The 22002-nt window shown below is 34.8% G+C and overlaps 1 protein-coding gene across 4 annotated transcripts in view; it reads right to left on the reverse strand.

Annotated features, from left to right (window-relative positions):
* Nucleotides 1-22002, reverse strand: part of LOC145987693 (coiled-coil domain-containing protein 102A) — a 44221-nt gene that overhangs the window by 10854 nt on the left and 11365 nt on the right. For 3 of the 4 annotated variants that reach the window (XM_083122243.1, XM_083122242.1, XM_083122244.1), the window contains exons 3-8: nt 17822-17932; nt 15057-15841; nt 12943-13255; nt 7094-7300; nt 5999-6195; nt 4467-4544 (exon numbers count right to left, since the gene is read on the reverse strand). In XM_083122243.1, the coding sequence (XP_082978369.1) occupies nt 4467-4544; nt 5999-6195; nt 7094-7300; nt 12943-13255; nt 15057-15841; nt 17822-17932 (1691 nt within the window). The remainder of the gene's footprint in view (nt 1-4466; nt 4545-5998; nt 6196-7093; nt 7301-12942; nt 13256-15056; nt 15842-17821; nt 17933-22002) is intronic. The other variant, XM_083122245.1, reaches the window with a different exon arrangement.

Genomic DNA, 22002 nt, shown 5'->3' on the forward strand with positions numbered 1-22002 from the left:
TGATTCATTCCGTGTACAACGGTATATCATTCATCTCTCTAGGGCAATTAGCCTCTGAGCTATAGTTATTTCAAGGTATCGCTGCATTTTGAAGCTTGAGTCAGTGGCGTGCTGACCATTCGTTTTGGGGGTACAACTCGCGTTACATTAGTCATACGATAATAATGCAAATATTTTTGTGTTCCTTACATGCCAGCAATAATTTCCATGTATGTCAACTCTGTCATATACTTTTTTATTGGGAGGAGGGGGGAAATCCCCATTTTTTCCCAAAATTTTGGAATTATGGGGGATTCTCCCCTCCCCCTGCCACATATACGCCGAATTTTCATACATTTTATATAGTCTGAATCTCTGGTTCATTCCGCATACAACGGTATATCATTCATCTCTCTAGGGCAATTAGCCTCCGATTTACACTCATTTAATTGGAACTCTGCATTTTGCTCAAAATCAGCTCGGGCACCAAGGGGGTTGGTTACCTGTGAAAATGGCCTTGGGCTCCAAAAGGATAAACACGAAATATAGAGTTTATTTACCGACGCAACACTTTCTGAAGTTTGATTTATCCTGTGAGTTATGCAATTCATGGAAATTGATTAATTCTGCTGTAAATATTTGGGAAGAAAAAATGGATCCCTTTATACAGCAATAAATGTAATACCCTGGTAACTACATAAATGTGCTATTAGAAGGGATATGTTTATTTTGTGTCATAAGTTCAGTTTTTAAATCAAATTTGGGATTATATTTACGATTTTAAAACCAAAATGTCATTTTATATACCGCTTTTGATCCGATTTTTCACCGCTATAACACCAAAATTTTATTTTATTTACCACTTTTGAACCCGAAATTGACTGTTTTGTATACCTTAATTTTTTCATTTACCAAAAATATGTGCCTCTACGTATCGATAATACATATTACCTACTCAAATGAGTATTTCAAACACTTTTTGACCAAGTATTTGATGTGTTCAATTTCAAAGTTGAATAGCTAAAAACACCCTTTCCCCAAAATCAAATTTGCTCATTTTTGGGTAATATTAGCATCCATATGTTTTGTACATCCTATTAGAATTTGGTGCTGGTGTTTATTCCATACAAGGAAGAAAATGTATTTCGAAAATTACAAGTAGTAGAAATTATATGGTTAGAAATTGTGAGTACACAAGACTGTGTTCCTTGTTACATGCGTCCATTCATTCTGAAATGCAGTTTTGTGTTGGATGAAAAGTTACAAATAACTGCCGAGAGAGTTCAACACTACTGCACCCATGTTCTGTGACCTCTTTCAAATGAACATGAAGCAGCAACTGAAATTCGTAGTAGAGTTTTATTGGTATAAGCATAAAAGAATATTCATCACTGATCTACCACACACTGCAAATACCACCAAGGACAAGGGTTAACATCTGTCTGATTTGACATGAAATCCCCTTACAATATGAGGTGAAATTCATGCAATAGAACTGACAGTAAAATTCAAAGATTACATGAAAGCACATTAACCACCACTATTTTCTTTCCTTGTTAACCTCACAGTTTCTTCAAACATGTTTCAAATCTTTTGTTCCTGTGGACGCCCAGGATTAAAATTGAAGTCCAAAAGTGCATTCGATACTTACTTAAGATTTCTCATCAAGAGGTTTTTATTATAAATTAGGGATGGGACCGATTAATCGGTACTCTATCGGTATTGGCCGATATAGGCATATCGGTGTATCGGTTTATCGGTAAAATTACCGATTATTTTACCGATCCGATATATCGATAAATATCCGATAATTTAGTGCAAAATTCTGCCATTTTGTTGTAATTTTTATGGATAATCTCTATGGCCATCTTTCTAAAAAAGTAAATGTCTAAATATTCAACTTCTTTTGCACTGCAGTCACCACGAAACACACATTTATTAAGGAGATCAATGAACATTTTAGGTTCTTAAGGACCATTTCTAATATTATATCGGATCGGTAGAATATCGGTTATCGGTATCGGTAAATTTTATATCGGTACTTTTATCGGTATCGGCCAAAATTTCATATCGGCCCATCCCTATTATAAATATACAATACAATGCATTACAATTACAATACTATGAGAAGCGGTAACAGTTTCATACATCGGAGACACATTTCTTTATTTTTACAGAAGAAACTACTTACGGAAATAAGTTTTTCTAAGGTTTCCAACGTTAGTCGAGGTATTTTCTTTCATCGTGGTATCTATTTGACCAGGAAATCATGTCAGTGTTTCCAACCCCCTTTTTTTAAACAATGCCTGCCCAACCTAACCAAACCTAACTTAACCTTATCGGAAAGGTTTGTAGGGCTATCCATTAGCTACCTGTGCATAATGTACAATTTGCACATGTGACGAACACGATAGTAGGTATTTCTCGGTGAAGCAGGTTGTAAACACTGATATTCGAAAACAAAAGAAGCGATATCATTCGCAAAGTAAGTGATATAGCACCGTTATGTGCGTTCGGTAGCACTTAGAAAAATGCATTATTTTAATAAAAAAGTGTTTGTTTTCATGTAAAAAGCATAATGGCACCTTGAACTATGTTCCGCAATACACAATTGGTGAACCATGCAAAACACAAAATATCTGATTTTAATGTGTCTCCGATCTATGAAACTGGTACCTGAAAAGCGATGAACAACTTCTTTTCATTGCATTCGGTTGTTTATTACTGGCACAGTTTTGTGTTTATATTGAAGACAGCAACTAAAGCTGGTGGACTGTACTTTGCTTGAAAATGTAGAATTCATAATAGTTGAATTTGTATCATAAACAATCTCCAATATTAACAACAATAAATATAATTCTCTGAATGTTAGTTAGTTCTACATTAGCATGTAATGTTAATTGAACATTATCCATTGTCTAGTGCTTTAAACTATACTTGTTCCAACACTATATTTTGAGGGAGCACCTCTTCTCTCGTCTTTAGGTGAAAGACGAGAGAAGAGGTGCTATTTTGAAACATAGTCTTAGAACAAGTATGGTTTAAAGCACTAGACAATGGATAATGTTCAATCAACATTGCATGCTAACAATAAATATATTACTAAGAAGCTAAAGTCCAGCAATAGGCATGTGTATACTTACATTTTTATTTACCCAAGCTTTCGCCACATCACGTAACTTCTTCAGGAGTTAAGACAAGAACAAAGTTTAAAACATGTAAAAGGTAAGTTGGATTAAAATAGGTTAAAAAAAATAGAAGGTAAAAGACAATGCAGAGTGATCTGTTGGCTTATACTCCATCTCAGGCTGGCGACTGACTGTAACACAGTAATTTTACATGTGTTTCTAGTCAAATGTCTATGGCAAACATATAACAAGGGTTCCACCATAAACTACGTAGACTACTAAGACCAGTGTTTGCAAGTAATGAGTTACTTGTAGGGATGGACGATGTCGGAAATTTGATATCGCGATATATTGTCAAGAAAATATCATCACAGATGATACGACATGATATATATATATTTTTTCCATGATATATATATTTTTTCCATGATATCGGCAATATATTGTCTCCTCCATGATATATATTGCCAAATATCATCTCCTCCACGATATATATCACCAAATATCATGATGATATATTGCTGACACGATTTATATCGCTAAAATATCATAACAATATATTGCCAACACAATATATATTGCCAAAATATTGTGACGATATATCACCGATATGATATATATCACCAAAATATCATGGCGATATATCATCTAGTTGATATCACCTGGATGGTATTTTTTTCAATATCGCGATATATCGCCCAATACTAGTTACTTGTGATGCAGTTACAAGTAAGTTACATTCTCACGTAATGCTAACTGTAACTCATTTACTTTTCCAATTTTCAAAAACACATGACACTATGTGGTGGGTTAGCACCTTTCAACACTGCGACAGGGTTGAAAGCTTAGTTTTAATGTTATTCGTGTTTTAGCTGTACTGTGTATTTTCATATTTAAACAAACAAAGTTTATTAAAGTTAATGAAAATTAATGTTACGTTTATAAGGTAACATCGGTAACAAAAAAAAAAAAAAGACAATCCACTTACAGTTCATGCATGAATCATGATCCACAATCAACAATAAAATAACTTTACAAATTACTTACAGTTACTTTTTAAAATAAGAGTAACGTAACTCAGTTACTTTCTGATCAAAGTAAATGAACTAAGCTACTCTTTCAAAGCAACTTGCCCCACACTAATACCCAAGTTTGATCCTTTGTTGAACTACAATATTCAATACAGATTTCATCTGTACGTCAAAACTATTTCATGTAGATAATTCAGAAAATAAGCTGTGCATTTCCTTCACAATAAAAAATGTACACATTCAGGGTTCTTGCCAATGGCTAGCTGGCTTTGCTTAAGTTTCACGTCACGAAGAAAGTTTAATATTTTATCAAATTCAACATCCATACCTTGTTTGTAGATGCTCCACTTGAACCTGTAGGCCTTCGACTTGCTCTTGTAGTTCGTCATTGGTGCGCTGCAACTTCCTGTGTTGAAAAGTACAGTCTTAAACATGGAACATACAACAAAACATATAACATTTATTTACCTACATAATACTCAGAGCAACTTCATGGAAAACACACATCTAGCCTTGACAATGTTTTCAAAATTATTCATCAGATTACAATACAATTTAATATTTTTTTTTTAAATTTTTATTTCAACTGATAATAAACAGCTTCGCATGCAAAATTTTGTTGATTGATTTATTTTACTTTGTTTTTCTGCCACTTTTTGGCTAAATCACAAAAATGAATTTGAGTGATATGATGAAACGTCCGTGCCTAGGCTGGGATTCGAACCGTTAGTCCTAGCTTCGTAGCATGGTGTGGTAACCGCTCTGCCAAGGTGGTCAGCTTAAAATTTATTTGTAATTTAAAGATAATCAATATTATCAATATGAAATATCTATTATCTTTACATTACAAATAACTGTCGCATGAAGAGAGCGTGTGTTCTGAAACATCACACCAACAAATGTGTTCACTTGCATGTAATAACTGTAAATTAGAAGAAAAAATATACCTATAATATAGTTTTTCTTGTATGTACGCATTGCTTTGCATTGTAGAATTATTTTCCTGTAGTTTATGGTTATTACAAGCATAAGAAAACAGTTTTTCGTTGTGACATTTCAGGAGAACACACACTCCATTCATCAGACATTTATTTTCATTTTGACTAAAGATGCAGTTATAACAACGGTTAGCAATTTTTTAAACAAAAAGAATCTGTTATAGAATGGATGTTGTCAATGTTACATTGTTGTAATATAGCAACTTAAAGAAGCAGTGTTATTTTTATTTCAGATATAAAAAAAAATTGATCACATTATTTTTTTATTTAAAATTATGAATCCTAAATATTATCAGGTAATTCAAAGTCATCATTGTTTTCACAAACTCTCTTGATGTTTTCTGTTACATTATATTTTAAAGATGATGGCTTACTCCATTTGTGAAAAAGAAAACTCCATACTGGATCTAGGTTACCATTTTATTATTTAATGAAAACAATGATGACTCTGAATTACCTGATGATATTTGGGATTCATAATTTTAAATAAAAAAATAATGTGATCAATTTTTTTTATTTTTTATCTGAAATAAAAATAACAGACTGCTTCTTTTCACAGTTAAGTTGCTATATTACAACAATGTAACATTGACAACATCCATTATATAAGGGATTCTTTTTGTTTAAAAAATTGCTACCATTGTTATAACTGTGTCGTTTGTCAAAATGAAAAACTGTTTTCTTATGCTTGTAATAACCGTAAACTACAGGAAAATAATTAAAGGACTAAATACATTATTGAGCTACCATATGCCCACACCATGAGTTGTAGGAAAACTTTCTTCTTCCCTTACAGTTTATAAGGCTGAATGGCTGAATTAAATTATACGAGATAAAAAATTGAGAAAAGCTTAAAGTTCACCTTATGTTGTTAGTTGCGCTGTCAACCTCATCTTCTGCTGTTGCCAATTCTCTCTTCAGTTCTTCCACTCTTCCTCGTAGCCTCTTGACTTCAGCCTCGTACTGCTCTGCTCTCCTAACAGCATGGGCCAACTCTGTCGACTTGTCCTGAAGCACCTTCTTTAGTTTGCTGTGTGAATGCTTCAGATCTGCAAGCTCCTGAAAATAAAATTGCCTGATTAAGTAACAATATAAAATTTCAGTTATAAATAGGACATTAGATAGTAAAAACTGAATTTTCTAAAAAGCCGGTTATGGTGTACTCCAATTAAATTTTACAGAATTATTTAATTACAGCAACATTAATGTTTTGTGTTTAAATTAACACAACAGCTCAAAATCTTTAAATGAAAAAGAAAACGTCTTAACACATTCTCTAGAATAAAGCTAATAATTTATGTGATTAGAATGGAATGAGGTAGAAGCATATCAACACAACAATTGCACCTGTTTCCTTCATATAAATACATGTATGAATGCCATAAAATAGAGAAAATAAGCAAGAAGGATTTTGGGAGGGAGGGGTGGCATTTTCTACCTCTCTGGTGGTGAGGATGGTTGGCAAATTGATGAAATTAGACGGGCAAGGAAAATGAAATCAGCGCTCTTTTTCCTAACATTTTCCACAACACCCTGTGTTGAAATTTTTCACCCCCGAATTTTTCCACAGAGCCCCAATTTATCGACAAAATTCAACATCCCAAAAACATCATTACACCCCACTCAATGGAAAATTATGAAGAAACCCCTGAATGAAAAGTTTAATATTTCCAAGTAGCTGTTTTTGTTGTTATCCAATTAATTTTGAATAACATCTTTCTTCACTAACACAGACTGCAGTGTTTATCCTTTATCCTTGACGCCACAACCTGTAGTAATGAATGCAGAAGTTGGATAACAACAAAATCAGCAACATGGAAATACAAAACTTTTCCCATACAAAACAGATATAAGCTAATGATAAACTATCCATAAAATAATAATAAATAAAAAATAAAATACAATGTAAAAAAACTTTATCAGATAAATGTTTTGACAGAAATATAATATTTCTTACCTTGCTTCTATCAGCAAGATCTTGCTGTAGTTGCCGAAGTTCAGCATCTGCAGTTGATAGCGGACGGCCCCTCACCTCTAGCCTCTCCTGCAGGTCCCGGAGTTCAGCACGTAACTTTTTGTTGTCTCGTACAAGTCCGAGTTTCTCTGTTTCTAGCCTCTCCCTCTTTCCCCATTCCGATGCATTTTCTGCCTGAAGACGTTCCAACTGCAAGCAACAAATATTCACATAAGAATCTTTGCTTCTAGCATTACACCTTGCAAAATTCAAATTCAATAACCATTTCCATGACATAATTGAAATTAACACATTTGTGGAACTTATATTAAAAATAAAAGAAATTACTTCCACTGATTACAAAATATTCAAGTGTATTTTACACATAAAATTATAATGGATTAAACAATTCGACACGTACAGTGAAAACCTTATTTTACATTATTTACATTACCAAAGATGAAGGCAGTAGTTGGATAACAACAAAACAACACACTCTACAGAGTAATGAAGTGGTAGCACATGATCCGAGCATTGATATAAACAGTATGTCACTTCAATCATTCAAAGAAGCCTTACTGGGTCAGTGGAGAAAAGAGTGAGAGGTCCGTCTGTATAGTAATTATTGAAACAATTTATGTTATGCACAAATGTATGTAATGCACAAATATATGTAATGTACAAAATGTATGTATGCCTCAATGGAACAATGTTCTGTGGCATCATTTGTTTAATAAATAAATAATGGTGATGATATTATAATTTACACTAAATCAGTTTCATTTAACATTATCTAAATTTAAAATAAAAATTTACAATCTGATTTCTGATCTGTGTAACTTGAAAGCTATCAATTGGCTTCTCACCATCTGTAAACAAAAAAATACTTCCCTACACTATTATGAAAAAAAGACAACATGATTATAGTGGAAGCCCAATTTTATGTCCCTGGAAGTTACATTTTATCACATTATACATTCAGTTCTCATGTTCGCAAAATAGCCAAATATTATAGAATTTTCCAAGATTATAAATTATCACACATTTTACATTTGGTTCCCATGATCTCAGGACAGCAAATAATTATATATTATACGGTGAACAGTTTTAGAAGCGATATCAGGCGTGGCCACACAGATCCTGTCCGTGGTGACCAGCCAAAGGCAGGAGTGCAACGTTGTACAGTTAGGAAACTGTGGCGTGCAAGTTAAATGCGCACAAGAAATTTTAAAAAAAACTTATCATTTTAAGGGTCATCATAAGAAGGGGCAAGACATTTTGAACCTGACTGTCCAAGTCCCATGAATTTCCATTGCCTATAGCCGGAGTTATCGTTTCTTGAAGAAACACTGGGAAACAACACGTCTCAATAAACAATGACCCTTTCATTTTCCTTCCATCTGTTTTTGTCGTTGCCACCGTGTTGACACAGCTGAGTTGTCTCTTGGTAAAACAATGGAATTGGAGTCGGAAGAAGTGCGTGCTGAAACAGTGTTTTCTCAGACGAGAACTTATGGCTAAAACATGTGATGTAAGTGTTCCTCATACTGTCTCTGTCTTTCCCTTCCACTAGCAGTTAGTTTGGCAACAGTGCAATAGTATAGATGTTGCAAGAATTTGTAAAAATATATATATATTTGTATCAATGCAGACACTATTACCAATTCCTGTCAACACTGATACTAAAACCTGGAAGCAACATTACAGGTTGTCATTTTTACTACTGAAATATTATTGCCTGTAAAATAACCACGAACATTACTATTGAAAATAATTCCGAGCACACACAGGATAAAATTGATGAATTAAGTTCATTTGTAATCTGTAAGACTCTCAAAAATAAGTTAGTCAGGAGTATGAGGTACTTACATTAAGCAGAATGAGATACGCGTATGTGTGCAAAATTAAACCATGTCACAATCAAAATAAGAATACTACGTTAATTTACTTTCACCGTGTGTAAGTTGTTTACATGTCTGATAGTAGAAAACCACTTCCCATGCTACAAGCCCTCAAAAAATAACATTTTTAAAATTAAGTATCTATGCAACTAAGTGTTTCAGATTCATGGTTGCCACTAACAATTATTATTTTCTGCCAGGTAACACACTAAAAGTGATGGTACACTATGGATAGAAATGTTATGTATCCTATTTTGTGATTCTTAATTAAAGAATGGCTCATGGCATACAAAGAATCATGTAAGAATATGCTTCTGTTATGACTGGTAATAAAACCACAGGATCTTATACCATGCAGAATGTAGTTATGGTGAAATTAGGATATGTACAATAAAAGACAGAAATATGGAATGTCCAACCATAACAGTCAGTCTAACTTAAGTACATGTAGTTTTTCTAAAGATCATAACAATTACTATGGCAATTAATAATATTTTTAAGGCACACATTAAATGCAAATATTCAAAACATTAATTTTTAGTAGCTAAAATATACAGATATCATAAAAATAGCTTTATGAATAGAACAGTAATAAACGATCTTAATAACAATGAAATATATTAGGATTATGTGCAATATTCATACTTATTCATGAAAAGCAATGATTTTCTTATAAGGAAAACACTGGAGAATAAGTAAATAAGTGCAATGGGAAAATATTCCAAAATAAATTAAATTTAAAATAATCACATTGAGTCTATTAAAGTGGACTAAGCTTATAACATGCATGCTGAATAACATGCAATATTAAATTTAATGGAAGCACCTTATATACTGGCTAATGCACTAATAGCTAAAATGTCATACTAATATTAAAAACATATAGAATTAATTTAGTGCAAAGTACAGTTATAATTTTTTCCCTTGTTGAGCTGAGGCCTTGCTATTATGCAGTAAGACTTGCTGCAAGTTTCATCCATTTGTTTAATTTATATTAAATAACTAAATTCCAGAAATATCACAGTAACATGTTAACAGTAGCAACCCTATTCAATGCACACTGGTAACTGTTGTTAGGTCATACATGTCAGATCTAATAAAACGACACTGGCAATCCTGCAAACACTATCCTCCTAGCATTAATCTAATGTGAGGCTGAAGTGAGGTTCCGAGATATGAACTACATAATAAGGAAGTGCGTATTACTCACTATTGAATACAAAATAAATACGTAAAATAGTATTAAAACTTTTCAAACTTACGTGAGTGAGTATATGCTAATACAGACGACGTTTCGGAGGTAAATACTTCCTTCTTCTTCAGGTCTAACTAGATATCTAGACACCGGACATGGTGTCACGTGAAATAGTGTTAAATAGGGATATGGTTGAAGGTATCGGTAAAAAAACACTTAACACTAGTTATTAAAATCGTAAAAATCCCTATCCAGGTAAAACATTCTAAAAAATACTCATATTCAAAACTAAAAGACTAAAAACCAGGTGCTCACATGGCAGCCGAGGAACTCCCATCCAGCAGTAAGGTGAAACTCGTGGGTAATGGTCTCCACGCATGGGACTGATTCCCCTCAACCGCAACGTCACCAATCCAATGAGAATTCGCGTTCTCCCTTACAACTCTCAAAACTTCGGCGGTGACATGAAAACCCAACTTAGCATAATTTTTACCGGCATTATTCCATTTTCTAAGGAAATGTATCCTCCCCTCTTCAAAATTACCGTCGTACCTATTGAGCTTGTTGCCACTTCCTGTGCATATATATGCTGCTTCATATATGTTCCGGTCCAATTTATTTCTACTTTTCCTAATAACTTCCCTTTTTATAATTCTATGCTTGCTCTCAATAATGTGTTCATCGAGGCCAGTTTTTGGAACACCTTTTCTGATATCTTTATCATGCTCACCCCATCGGATTCGATTGCTCCTTCCCGTTTGTCCTACATATTCCCTCCCGCATTCGCATACAGTTTTGTAGACACCTTTCTGTTCTTCAGGGTCATCTCTATTCCCCCTTTCACCTTTCTTATATTCCGTAAAACATTTTTCAATGCTACGGGGAGGGGGGGGGGGGCTTTCATTCCACATTTCACATCGTATCCTTTCATTGTTTTTTCTATTTTTTCAGAAATTCCTTTATAGTAGGGAATAGCGACAAAGCATGTCCCCCTATCCTGTTCCTCCTTTTTAACGTCCCTATCAGCAATATTAATCAGTTCCTTCCCTACAATTCCCTTGCTTTCCTTGCAATCCTATCAATCTCCAAGGTCGTATACCCATTCTTTAAACAAACTTGCCTTATCCAAGCCATCTGTTTCTCCTTCTCATTTTTGTCATTACACAATCTCTCCGCCCTGATGTAGAAATTAAGGTAAACATTATATTTGACTCTACACGAGTATTCAGAACTCTTGTTAATCTACAGATTATCTGCTAGTGGCTTATGAAATACACCGGTCAATATTCCGTTATCAGTTTTTGTTATGCTCAAATCTAGAAAATTGATCTTATTGTCGATTAGGTCTTCCCTAGTGAAATTAATCCTTTCCTCCTGTTTTCCAATTTTGGTAAAAACAAGGTCTAGGTCGCATTCTTTCCCGATAATGAGAATGTCATCGACATATCTGCCGTAGAACTTTACCCCCCCCCCCCCCCACTAAGTCTAAAGCAGCTTTTTCGATGTAATGCATGAAGATGTTAGCAACGTGGCCTGAGATCGGGTTGCCCATGGCCAGTCCTTCTTTCTGTTTAAAGATCTTCTCATTAACGTAAAAGTAATTGTAACCGGTTATGAGGAAAAACTACCTAACATAACGCATCTTTAATGCATTACATCGAAAAAGTCACTTTAGACTTAGTTGGGGGGGGGGGGGGGTTAAGTTCTACGGCAGATATGTCGATGACATTCTCATTATCAGGAAAGAATGCGACCTAGACCTTGTTTTTACCAAAATTGGAAAACAGGAGGAAAGGATTAATTTCACTAGGGAAGACCTAATCGACAATAAGATCAATTTTCTAGATTTGAGCATAACAAAAACTGATAACGGAATATTGACCGGTGTATTTCATAAGCCACTGACAGATAATCTGTAGATTAACAAGAGTTCTGAATACTCGTGTAGAGTCAAATATAATGTTTACCTTAATTTCTACATCAGGGCGGAGAGATTGTGTAATGACAAAAATGAGAAGGAGAAACAGATGGCTTGGATAAGGCAAGTGGGTTTAAAGAATGGGTATACGACCTTGGAGATGGATAGGATTGCAAGGAAAGCGACGAGAATTGTAGGGAAGGAACTGATTAATATTGCTGATAGGGACGTTAAAAAGGAGGAACAGGATAGGGGGACATGCTTTGTCGCTATTCCCTACTATAAAGGAATTTCTTGAAAAGGAGAAAAACCAATGAAAGGTTACGATGTAAAATGTGGAATGTGGTTATTTAAAATCACAAATTGTATAAAAAGGTCCAGTCAACCCTTACAATTAAATCAGGTATTTTTAAGGAATGAGTTTATCACACATACATATTCACCAATATTAATATGTCCAAAAAGGTTAGTTTTAAGTGTACTTGTTTGTAAACCACACCGTATTTACACGAGCTTATTTACACAAAACAGAACTATGTTTTTCAGTGTTGTATTAGAAAACACCTATGTGAAAGGCTGGTCCCAACTAATATCCATGTTATCACCCCCACACTATTAACAGGCAATGCCAACATAAATCAAGCTTCCTAACCTACTGAAGCAAAAACTATGGCAACGTCACTAGGTGGTACCATAGTGGTAGAAGAGCGCATGTGCAATTGCAATCTACCCTTCTTGCAGGCTTGCTTGATTCTACCACTCCCAGCCAGGCTTGCATGAAGCAACTCTAGCAATGTGCTATTTACAACTGTACTAAGCACACCATAAAGTCCTTCACCTCAGTCGAATTGGGGGTGCTTGGCCTTGGACTCTCGGAGGACCAGCCCCCCAGCGAGCTTAAAGTAGTCCTAATCCTGGTTCCCACCTCAGCCCTCAGGTCTGCAAGCCTCTTGTCCATGGTCTCGCGAGTGGACGCTTCATCCTGTAGGTCAAGCTGGATCGAGCGCACTTCATCTTGGTGCAGTGTCTGCAGCTGGAGAAGTTCCCGGACGACCTCCTGTCGAGATACGCGCAAGTCCTCACACCTCCCGCGAACTTGAGTTAGCTCTAGCTGTAGTTTCTCCAAATTGCGATGTAACTGTAGTTTCTCTCTGAAAAGTAAGTCAATCCAACATTCAGAGTTAGTCAAAGCTTGATTTATGTCCACTTTATGCACAGATAAGGTTAATCGGGACAGATTTAAGATAAATTCAAACCGTTATGTGCCTCGCCTTAAAATATTTGAAGAAATACGAGAGTTAATTGCAATAATAAATAAAGCCATCATTTAATTATGAAATTCATTTGCCACATAATGTGAGTGCAAAATTACATAATACTATGCATTTTGCCTATTTACAAGATAATTAAGGTTCTGCAGAAGTGTCATTTGAAATTCTTGCAATGGTTCAATACTGATACACTGGCATCAGCTTAGCCCTAGTTAAAATATCTTAAGCATTACATTAATTGTTACTACGTCTGACTGCCATGTAGAAAACTCAGGTTCGATTTCCGGGGTAGGTGAAGCAGCTCTGGGGCTCACCCAGCCTCAAATCAATGGGTGCCCAGGGGGGGGGTTAAGGTGGCTGGAACATGGTGCTGATGACATCACCTCCATTACCTTGCTACATTAATCATTGGTCTCCCATACAGGCTAATGTGTGGAAGATCTTGAGTTTCACCTTTTGTAGGGACCTCAAAATGTTGATGTTGACTCAGCATCATCAACCCACCTCACATAACGAATTACAATCATGCAACTTTTGGAATGCATCTATAGAATATCATAGGCAATGACACTGAAGAATGGAAGACACAGAAGACACAATGTATATGCAACTGTGCACATGAACTACATGTTGTTGTTGCTGCAATTTCATTATCATTGCATCCAATAGATTTGTCACAAAAATTGCTTTCAATAGGATTGTCAATTTTGAGTGAGTAATTTTGCTGAAAATGTTGATAACTGAAAATATAAAAATATATTTTCATAAGATTCTATAACATGCCACTTCTTTCTTCTTTTCATTATTTGCATGTTCCTCTTTCTACGTACAAATGAAATAAGTCCTCAACCAGGAACAAAAATTCATAGCTTCATTTATTCTCTGTATACTACATTACTCTCATAAATATGATAACTGCACAAAGTATTTTTATGGTTTGTTTGATTGTTTGATTTGGTTTATTTTACTTTAACTCTTCTGTCACTTCTGGCTAATCGCAAAGATGAGGATGAGTGATATGATGAAATTGAAGAAGAAACACTGACGAAGAACACCTCTGCTTGGACCCCTGGCATTGTAGCATGTTGTGCTAACCACTCTGTCACGGAAGTTGGCTTTAGTTTTTTCTTTAATTTTTGGCTGACGTACACATAAAATAAATATTTTGTTAAGTACCTAGTCTCATAAGCAAGAAATGCAGAAACCAGCAGAAATTAATCCACTTTCCCTCCTATTTCAGCATTGACAATCCTCTTTGACTTTCATTTAAATGTCCTCCACTGCAGATATTTAATGTATGTTTTGGGGCAATCTGTATAAGAATTACAGTAATTCTACCACCACATCATGCAGACTTATACATTATTTCTTAATACAGAAATTTAGTAATCACATTTTCCGCGATTTAGTTTGTCCTATTACTTTCGGTGGTCACAGAAACAATGGAAACGCACCAAGCAACAAGTTCCAACGAGGGTGGTGGCAGTGGCCAGCGAAATTAAAAGGACAAACTAAAAACAGCTTCATGGAAATTGTGAGTACTAAGCTTCTCTGTAATTATTTACTACCACGTCTATCATTACAAAAAAAAAAAAAAAAAAAATCTTAACAGCATTAGTAAATTTTGTGTCAGTACTAAACAAATTGTATATCTCCAATAACATTAACTGCAATTACTTACTCTCTCTCCACCTGAATTGTCTTCGTGGCCTCGTCTAACCGAAGTTGCAACATCGACATCCTCTGCTGCAACTGCTCCTGTTCAGATGATCCAAGCTCCCCTTTACTTAAAGTGTCCCCTTTGTCCACATTTATATTATCACTATTTACATTAACCAATTCCTGAGATTCGTGGGAGTTCTTGGGTTCACTGACTTCCTCCTCTTCTTCTACAGAGGGCACCTGTTCGCTTTTACTTGCATCGAGATCATTCTCACTATCCACAACATTTTCTTTGGCACTGTATTTTTCCACTGCATGTTTTGGCACAGCTCCTTGCAAAATATATTCTTCAATGCAAACATCCTTCTCTGTGCACTTTCGATCTAAAGTTATCTCACTTCCCGAGTCTTTTTCACTAACCTCTCGCTCGGGCTTGGAATGAAACAAACTATTGAGAAACTCGAGATCCACGTTACTATTGGCACTATTAACATATTTTACATCTTGAACACTAATTGAGTCCTTTTGGCTTGTGGGTTCGCCATCACTACCTTTGTCAGAGTTTAATGGCACGTCACGTTCCGGATCTTCGTTTTCAAATGATTCCGAGACTTTCAATAGTTCCCACTGAGTGTGCTTCAGTAGTATCTGTTGTATCTTATCCATCTCCTTCTTCAACTTATCGTTCTCTGTTTCCAGTTCTTGTTTCTCTCTTTTATGGGAATTTGTATCCTTAATTGCTGCCTCCAATTTAGACCTCAACATTTTCGACTCTTCTCTGGCTTTGTTACGCTCGTTCCGAACCTAAAAGATGATCAGAACAGTAAAATTATGCTCCAAGTCTTAAGAAAAAGTACTTATGTTCCTACAGTGTGCACAAAACAAAACAAATCAGATAAAAATATTTTTTGTTGAATGCTATTCAAAACAATTAAACAACACGATATATAAGACTCTTTAAAAGTCTGTCCAAGCTTTCGACTCCATCCCAGAGTCATCATCAGGACTTGTAGAAGGGACAGACAAGAAGCAGCAGAAAGTTCCAATGTCTCCAATACAGAAATATAAACATTAATTCTCACTGAAATGATTCTCCCTGAATATGAACATACAAAGATACTAAAAAAAATTGATATGTTCTATCATTGTTCCAATGGCACATATTTCCTGTCTGCTAATGAAATTTTGATCTGCGTACTAGTGTTGCAAACCAAGATTATATGTCACTAAAATATAACTTTTGGGCTTCCTCCAAATCCATTATGTGCTGGACATGGCTCATATAGTACTCAAATCACAGAAAAGCATAAGACTAGTCACAAAATGGATTATGTAATTACAGTATTTCTCATCCCCTTTTTCTCTCCCAAAATTAGTATCTTGGGTGGAAAAATCACTCTGAACTTGAGCCATTAATTTGTAGAATTTCCTGTATGGAGTTAACTTGGCAAGTAATTTTAAATGTCTCAATAGACAAGCCAAAGTGACAAATGATATGTGACACATGCCACTTGAGGATGTATGACCACCTCCGTAACTTGCTTTTGCAAGAGACACAAATGTGATCAAAGAATTAGCCTCGATTAATGCTACATAGTAAGGTAACGTGCCAATTAGGGTATTGTGGTGTGTGTTGCGAACCAAATTACCTGTATAAACATTAATATATTAATTACAACAATTATTTTAGATGGATATCCGTGTCATGAGTCATAATAAAACATATGTACTGATCTAATATTTCTGCTTAATTTGACCAATAAAAGAATGACTGACAAATATAATACTTTACCGTTTCAGCAACTGTGAAGAATCGATAAAAAACTATTACAACATTTTGGAAGTTTAAGATTTGTCTCTTTGTAATATTACGGCCTTGCACATCATTGTTATTTTACATTTGGCCTAAAAAAAGATAACTAAGGACCAGAGCAAACCTGCTCCTCTTGGATGCCATTTTTTCAAAGCCAAAATTACCAGCAGGCATGCCAGGTCCAGTACCTTGGAAAACACATTCACAGACCACTGCCTGGACTTTTGACAAGTTAGAAAAATTATTTTTGTATGTGAACTTTGAAATAACTGCTTGTAATGCAAATTTTTAACAATAAAAATGAACTTATGACATAACTCAACATGAGTGTAATTTGTATATCTTATAACATAAATTTCATATAAAACACATCAAGTATGACATCACGATTTTTTCGAATCTTTCTTATAAAGAGTTTGCAACACTTGCACTCATCATACACTGAATTTAGAATGGAAACAAACTACCGTAAGCACCTTTATTATATGAAAAATTATCTGAATTAATAAAAATAAATAGTATTGATATAAGAATAATGGAAATTTTCAGAAAATTATTGCAAATGATGTAGTAATGATCATAGCAAATATTTGATCAAAATATGAATTTTCGAGATTTTTCACCCCCAGCCATTAATTGAACATAAGTGTTCATATTTACATATCTCAGAATTTTAACAAAATTTTCGGATTTGCATGTTGCAAAATATAACAAACAAGATGAAATGTGGGACTTCTTTCAAATTTTAAGAATAATCTCTGCTAAAAGAAAGTTAAACAAATGCCATACATTGCAAGTATGTGACACAATCGTCACAGATGAACAAATCAACAGGAACACTTCACACCATAGTGGTATCACAAGACTGCACATGCTACATGTGATTTGAGAATCTTCAAGTGACATGCTTTGGTATGAACATGCAACACACTGTAAGTTACTAAGTTACCAGCTTCCATCAAGTTACTCACCTTGCTCCACTTCTCCCTCCAATTTGCAGTGCAATCTGACCACCACCGCATCGTTTTCTCCATCTGAGCTGCTCGAGCTCGGGCTTCCTCCAGTTCCCTTTGACGAAGAGCCTGAGAAATAAGAAAAATGTTACAAAAATATTTCAATTGATAATTTTAAGAATCACAAGTTATTAAATGATTACATATTGTGATTAGGGTTGAGCCAATACTTATGCCAATGTACCATGGGAATAAATATCAGAAAGTATCAGATCAAATTTAATCAGCAATGCCAACCAAAATATTCCCAGTTTGGGAATATCACAGAGTTGGTTAAAAAAAAAATGCCACACAACACTTTTGCAGAATCTAAATATCCTGGAAACAGTGCGAAATGAATCATGCCAGGGAAAATGGATTTTGATTCTGTGATTAAATATAATTATCTTGAATATTTTAAAACAAGACGCTGGTAAGACATGTGGTATACTTCAAGACAGACACTACGGTGGAATTTAGGGGACTAAAGTGAAAACACTTAAAATGCGAGAAAATGTAAAGTCCAAAAAATTTTATAGTGCTTTGTTCTATTGGTATTCCAAAATTTGGATATACAGGGTTAATCTAAAAGAAATAGACAGTTTAAACGCTTTATAAATTGAAATTTGTTTGTTACATCAGAAAGCATTTAGTACTATTGTATAGAGAAAGTCTTCAAGTTTACGACCTCCACTTTCGTTTTTTTCGTGACGTCAGCATCACGTGAGCACCCTTGATAAAAGTTGAGCAGTATGCCCACTAGCCAGGTGGAGAAGGCTTTATGCGTGATTGAATTTGCAAAAATAAATTCTGTTACTATCGTGCAGCATAGTTTTAGAACATGGTATGGCAAACAAACGCCCACAAGGCAGTCAATCTAAGACTGGAGCAAGAATTTTAAGAAAACTGGTTATCTGTGCAAGGGAAAAATTCTGAGAGATGAGAACTGGACTTACACATTGATATTTGTCGCGTTACAAAAGGATCACACATAGAACACTTGTAACTTACCAATGTAAACTTCAGTACGTACTCTTCAAATCATGTTAAGTATTTCAGCCCTATTATTAAAATTCCTCTTTCTGTAAAACTTTGAAACTTTGGGCTAACCCTGTATAATGCAGGAAAATATAAAATCGGGATTCATCTGTCTATATTAAAATCTAAAAAATATTTTTAACACATATTTATTTCTTATTTTTTTCATGTTGCCGGTTTTTGAGTTATTGAAATTAGAAAGTTGAAAAATTGACCAAAAACCGCTCATCACTGAAACTTTAAATATAATTTGCAAGAGACCTGTTTCAACTACAGGACTGGGCATGGTCTCATTTTAAAGCTTATGAAGAGGGCTTTCATTTGATGTACAACATGCTTGGTTTCTTGCGGAAAACAAATTTTGAAAGTGTTTTCAAAATTTTATTTTACAATTTCCAAAAAACGAAAATTTTCAAAAATTTTACACATATTGGTACACCACATCTTCTGAAGGTTCAGTCAAAATTTCAAGGTGTATCTCTTTGGCAACATATGAGTTTGAGTTGGTGTTTTAAGTCCACTTTATGCACGGTAAGGCTAATCGGGACTGGACCTATGGTTTAAAGTGGGATCCGAACCACTGTGTCATGTGCCTCCACCGGGTATCGAACCCGGGACCCCTTGACAACAAGGCGACGATGCTACCACTGCGCCATCGGGGAGGCGTTGGCAACATATGAAAAGAATTCCTTTCGAGACTATGCGATGATTTAAGTTATCATATTTTACATGCCTAATGACATTATAAATACAGAAGCAATATTCACGTCACAACAGTCATGTTCAAATTAAAGCTCTTCAAAAGCTGAAGAGAATGACAACAATTTGAGCTCTCTACGTCAAAGAGTATTTGATCTACTTAAGATTGGGTTTTCAAAATTTGTAGAATTAAGACCAAAGAGTTGCATAATAGCAGGAGTCAGTGATACTCACACTGTATGCGTTTGTACCACTCATCGAAATGTTAAACTAATGATAGCTGGAGCACACTTAAATAAAATAACTCTCCAGGACATGAAAATCCATTAAAAACATACCAATATTGTCTTTCAAAAATAATGTGTGGTTTACCACAACAGAAGTGTTTTCTAGATGAGTGTGACACCTGTCCCAGCATAACTGATTTCAAGGAAGCCTCGCTAACAAGCCTTGAGGAAGAGATGATTGAAAATATAACCTACAAGCAGGCGATATCAGTGGAGCGCTGTTCTTTTGAGACAATTACTAAATCCACACAGAAATTTGTTCAAGATTTTTCAAATCAGTTGATCAACCTCAAGAGACACGATTTTATAGCCAAACAGCAATCAGTATATTTTTCAGTAAAGAAAAGTTCTCTAGTGCATGATTAAGCTGTGGTGACTTGTGATTTTGCTGAGAATTACTCGTTTATTTTGCAGGATGAAGTACAAGTGTTCCACTGGAACAACTCAATGGCAACAGTTCATCCATTTGTAGTATATTTTAAAGACAATGAAGATATTCTAAAACATAAGAGTTGTCTCTTCATTTCAGACTGCTTGATTCACAACACAGTCCTTGTCCATGTTTTCCAAAGAAAGCTTTTAGATTTCTTGAAAATTGATTGTCTGCCAAACTTACAGAAAATAGATTACTTCTCTGGTGGTTCAGCAGCGCAATATAAGAACTAAAGTTGGAAGAGGTCTGAGAAAACTGGCTTTTTTGGGAAAAAAACTGAGTTTTTTTTTCTGCTGCTTTTTTCACAAAAGTGTCTTAAATCAATAAAAATACAGGAGTTGCCAGTATTTTTCCTGTTCCATGGTTTTCGTTTATCTCCCTACTGTAAAATAGACACTCATTTCTAAATATAAAATACAATTTACAATATGAAATTCATAGCTAGAGTCGTTTTCACGTTCAGAAGACACAATGGGCTCTTATGGGCAATGCTTTTCTTATGGGAAATACGAGCGCGCTGTTGCAAAATTTCTGGCTTTACAAATTTAGCTTAAGTAAAATCGGTACCTGCAGTTTTGCAGGAAATTTTGTAGAGAATACGATGGTGAACATAAAAAACTGGTAACTTGCTTACATAATTTTAGATAAATTAAAAACTCAAATTTTCCGTGAAAACACAATTTTTACATTGTTTTCATTCCTAACGTTGAAACATGCTGTAAAATTGAACCATTCATTATTAAAAAAATTGACACTGTTTTCTAATTGTCATAGGTGATGGTGGTACTCAGAATTTATCAATACTTTAAAGCATATTTGCATTAAAAAATATTCAAATAAAGTATGTGGAGATTTTTTATATTCGTGCAGTAGAAAATGTCGTCGCTGGCCATTTTTTGTTCTGTAATTACAAGTAAAAACTACCAGCGACAAAGTTGTGGAGAAAATAATGAAATTATTTTTTATAACCACTCAAAGGTTCCCAGAAATATTACTTCCATTTGGAGTTTCTTTTTAACCCGAACCGCACGCGAAGTAAGGAGACGTTGTCTGGCCATCTTGAGCTGACTCACCGCAGCATTCCGGCTATCACCACCAAGTTTTCGAGTTGTTATTGTATTTCCATTCAGTAAAAATATGAACTTCATGCAGTTTGTCATAATAGAATTGAAATTACTTAAATTTAATAATTGACATTTATTTCCAATGCTGCTGTTGTTGTGAGCAACATTAGTGCTGTCGCAAATACACGTTGTTTTCGTTTACATTACTGTCGACATTAATACTGAAATGAAGATCACCTTTCAGTTTCCAACGTACACATAAATTCATAGACACCATATTAACCTTTGAAAGGCTTTCCAACACGTGACAAAATATGGGGCTTCAAGATAGAAATATGACATGCCTTGCTTGAGTCATTCACGTCTTATCAGTTCACGTGGGCCATAACTCATTTGTTTGTTTGGGTTGCAACTTGAATTTAACCCATGTGCCAGGTTCCCCTTACTTGAGTGAGAAATCTACTTTGGTCTGTTTAGACTTTTTCCCTCTCCCGAAAAAGTGTTTTCAGTTGTGTGAGCTCTCAGTGATTTTTACTTTTTTAAGTGATTTCTGAAGTGTCATATTCGTGCATTACACTAGCGTGTGTAGTGATCGCAATGGATCATAATAAAAAGGGTAACTGTAACGTTCACAGTATA

This window comes from Lepisma saccharinum, chromosome 5 (genome assembly GCF_977018435.1).
Source record: "Lepisma saccharinum chromosome 5, izLepSacc3.1, whole genome shotgun sequence".
Classification (NCBI taxonomy): Eukaryota; Metazoa; Arthropoda; class Insecta; order Zygentoma; family Lepismatidae; genus Lepisma; species Lepisma saccharinum.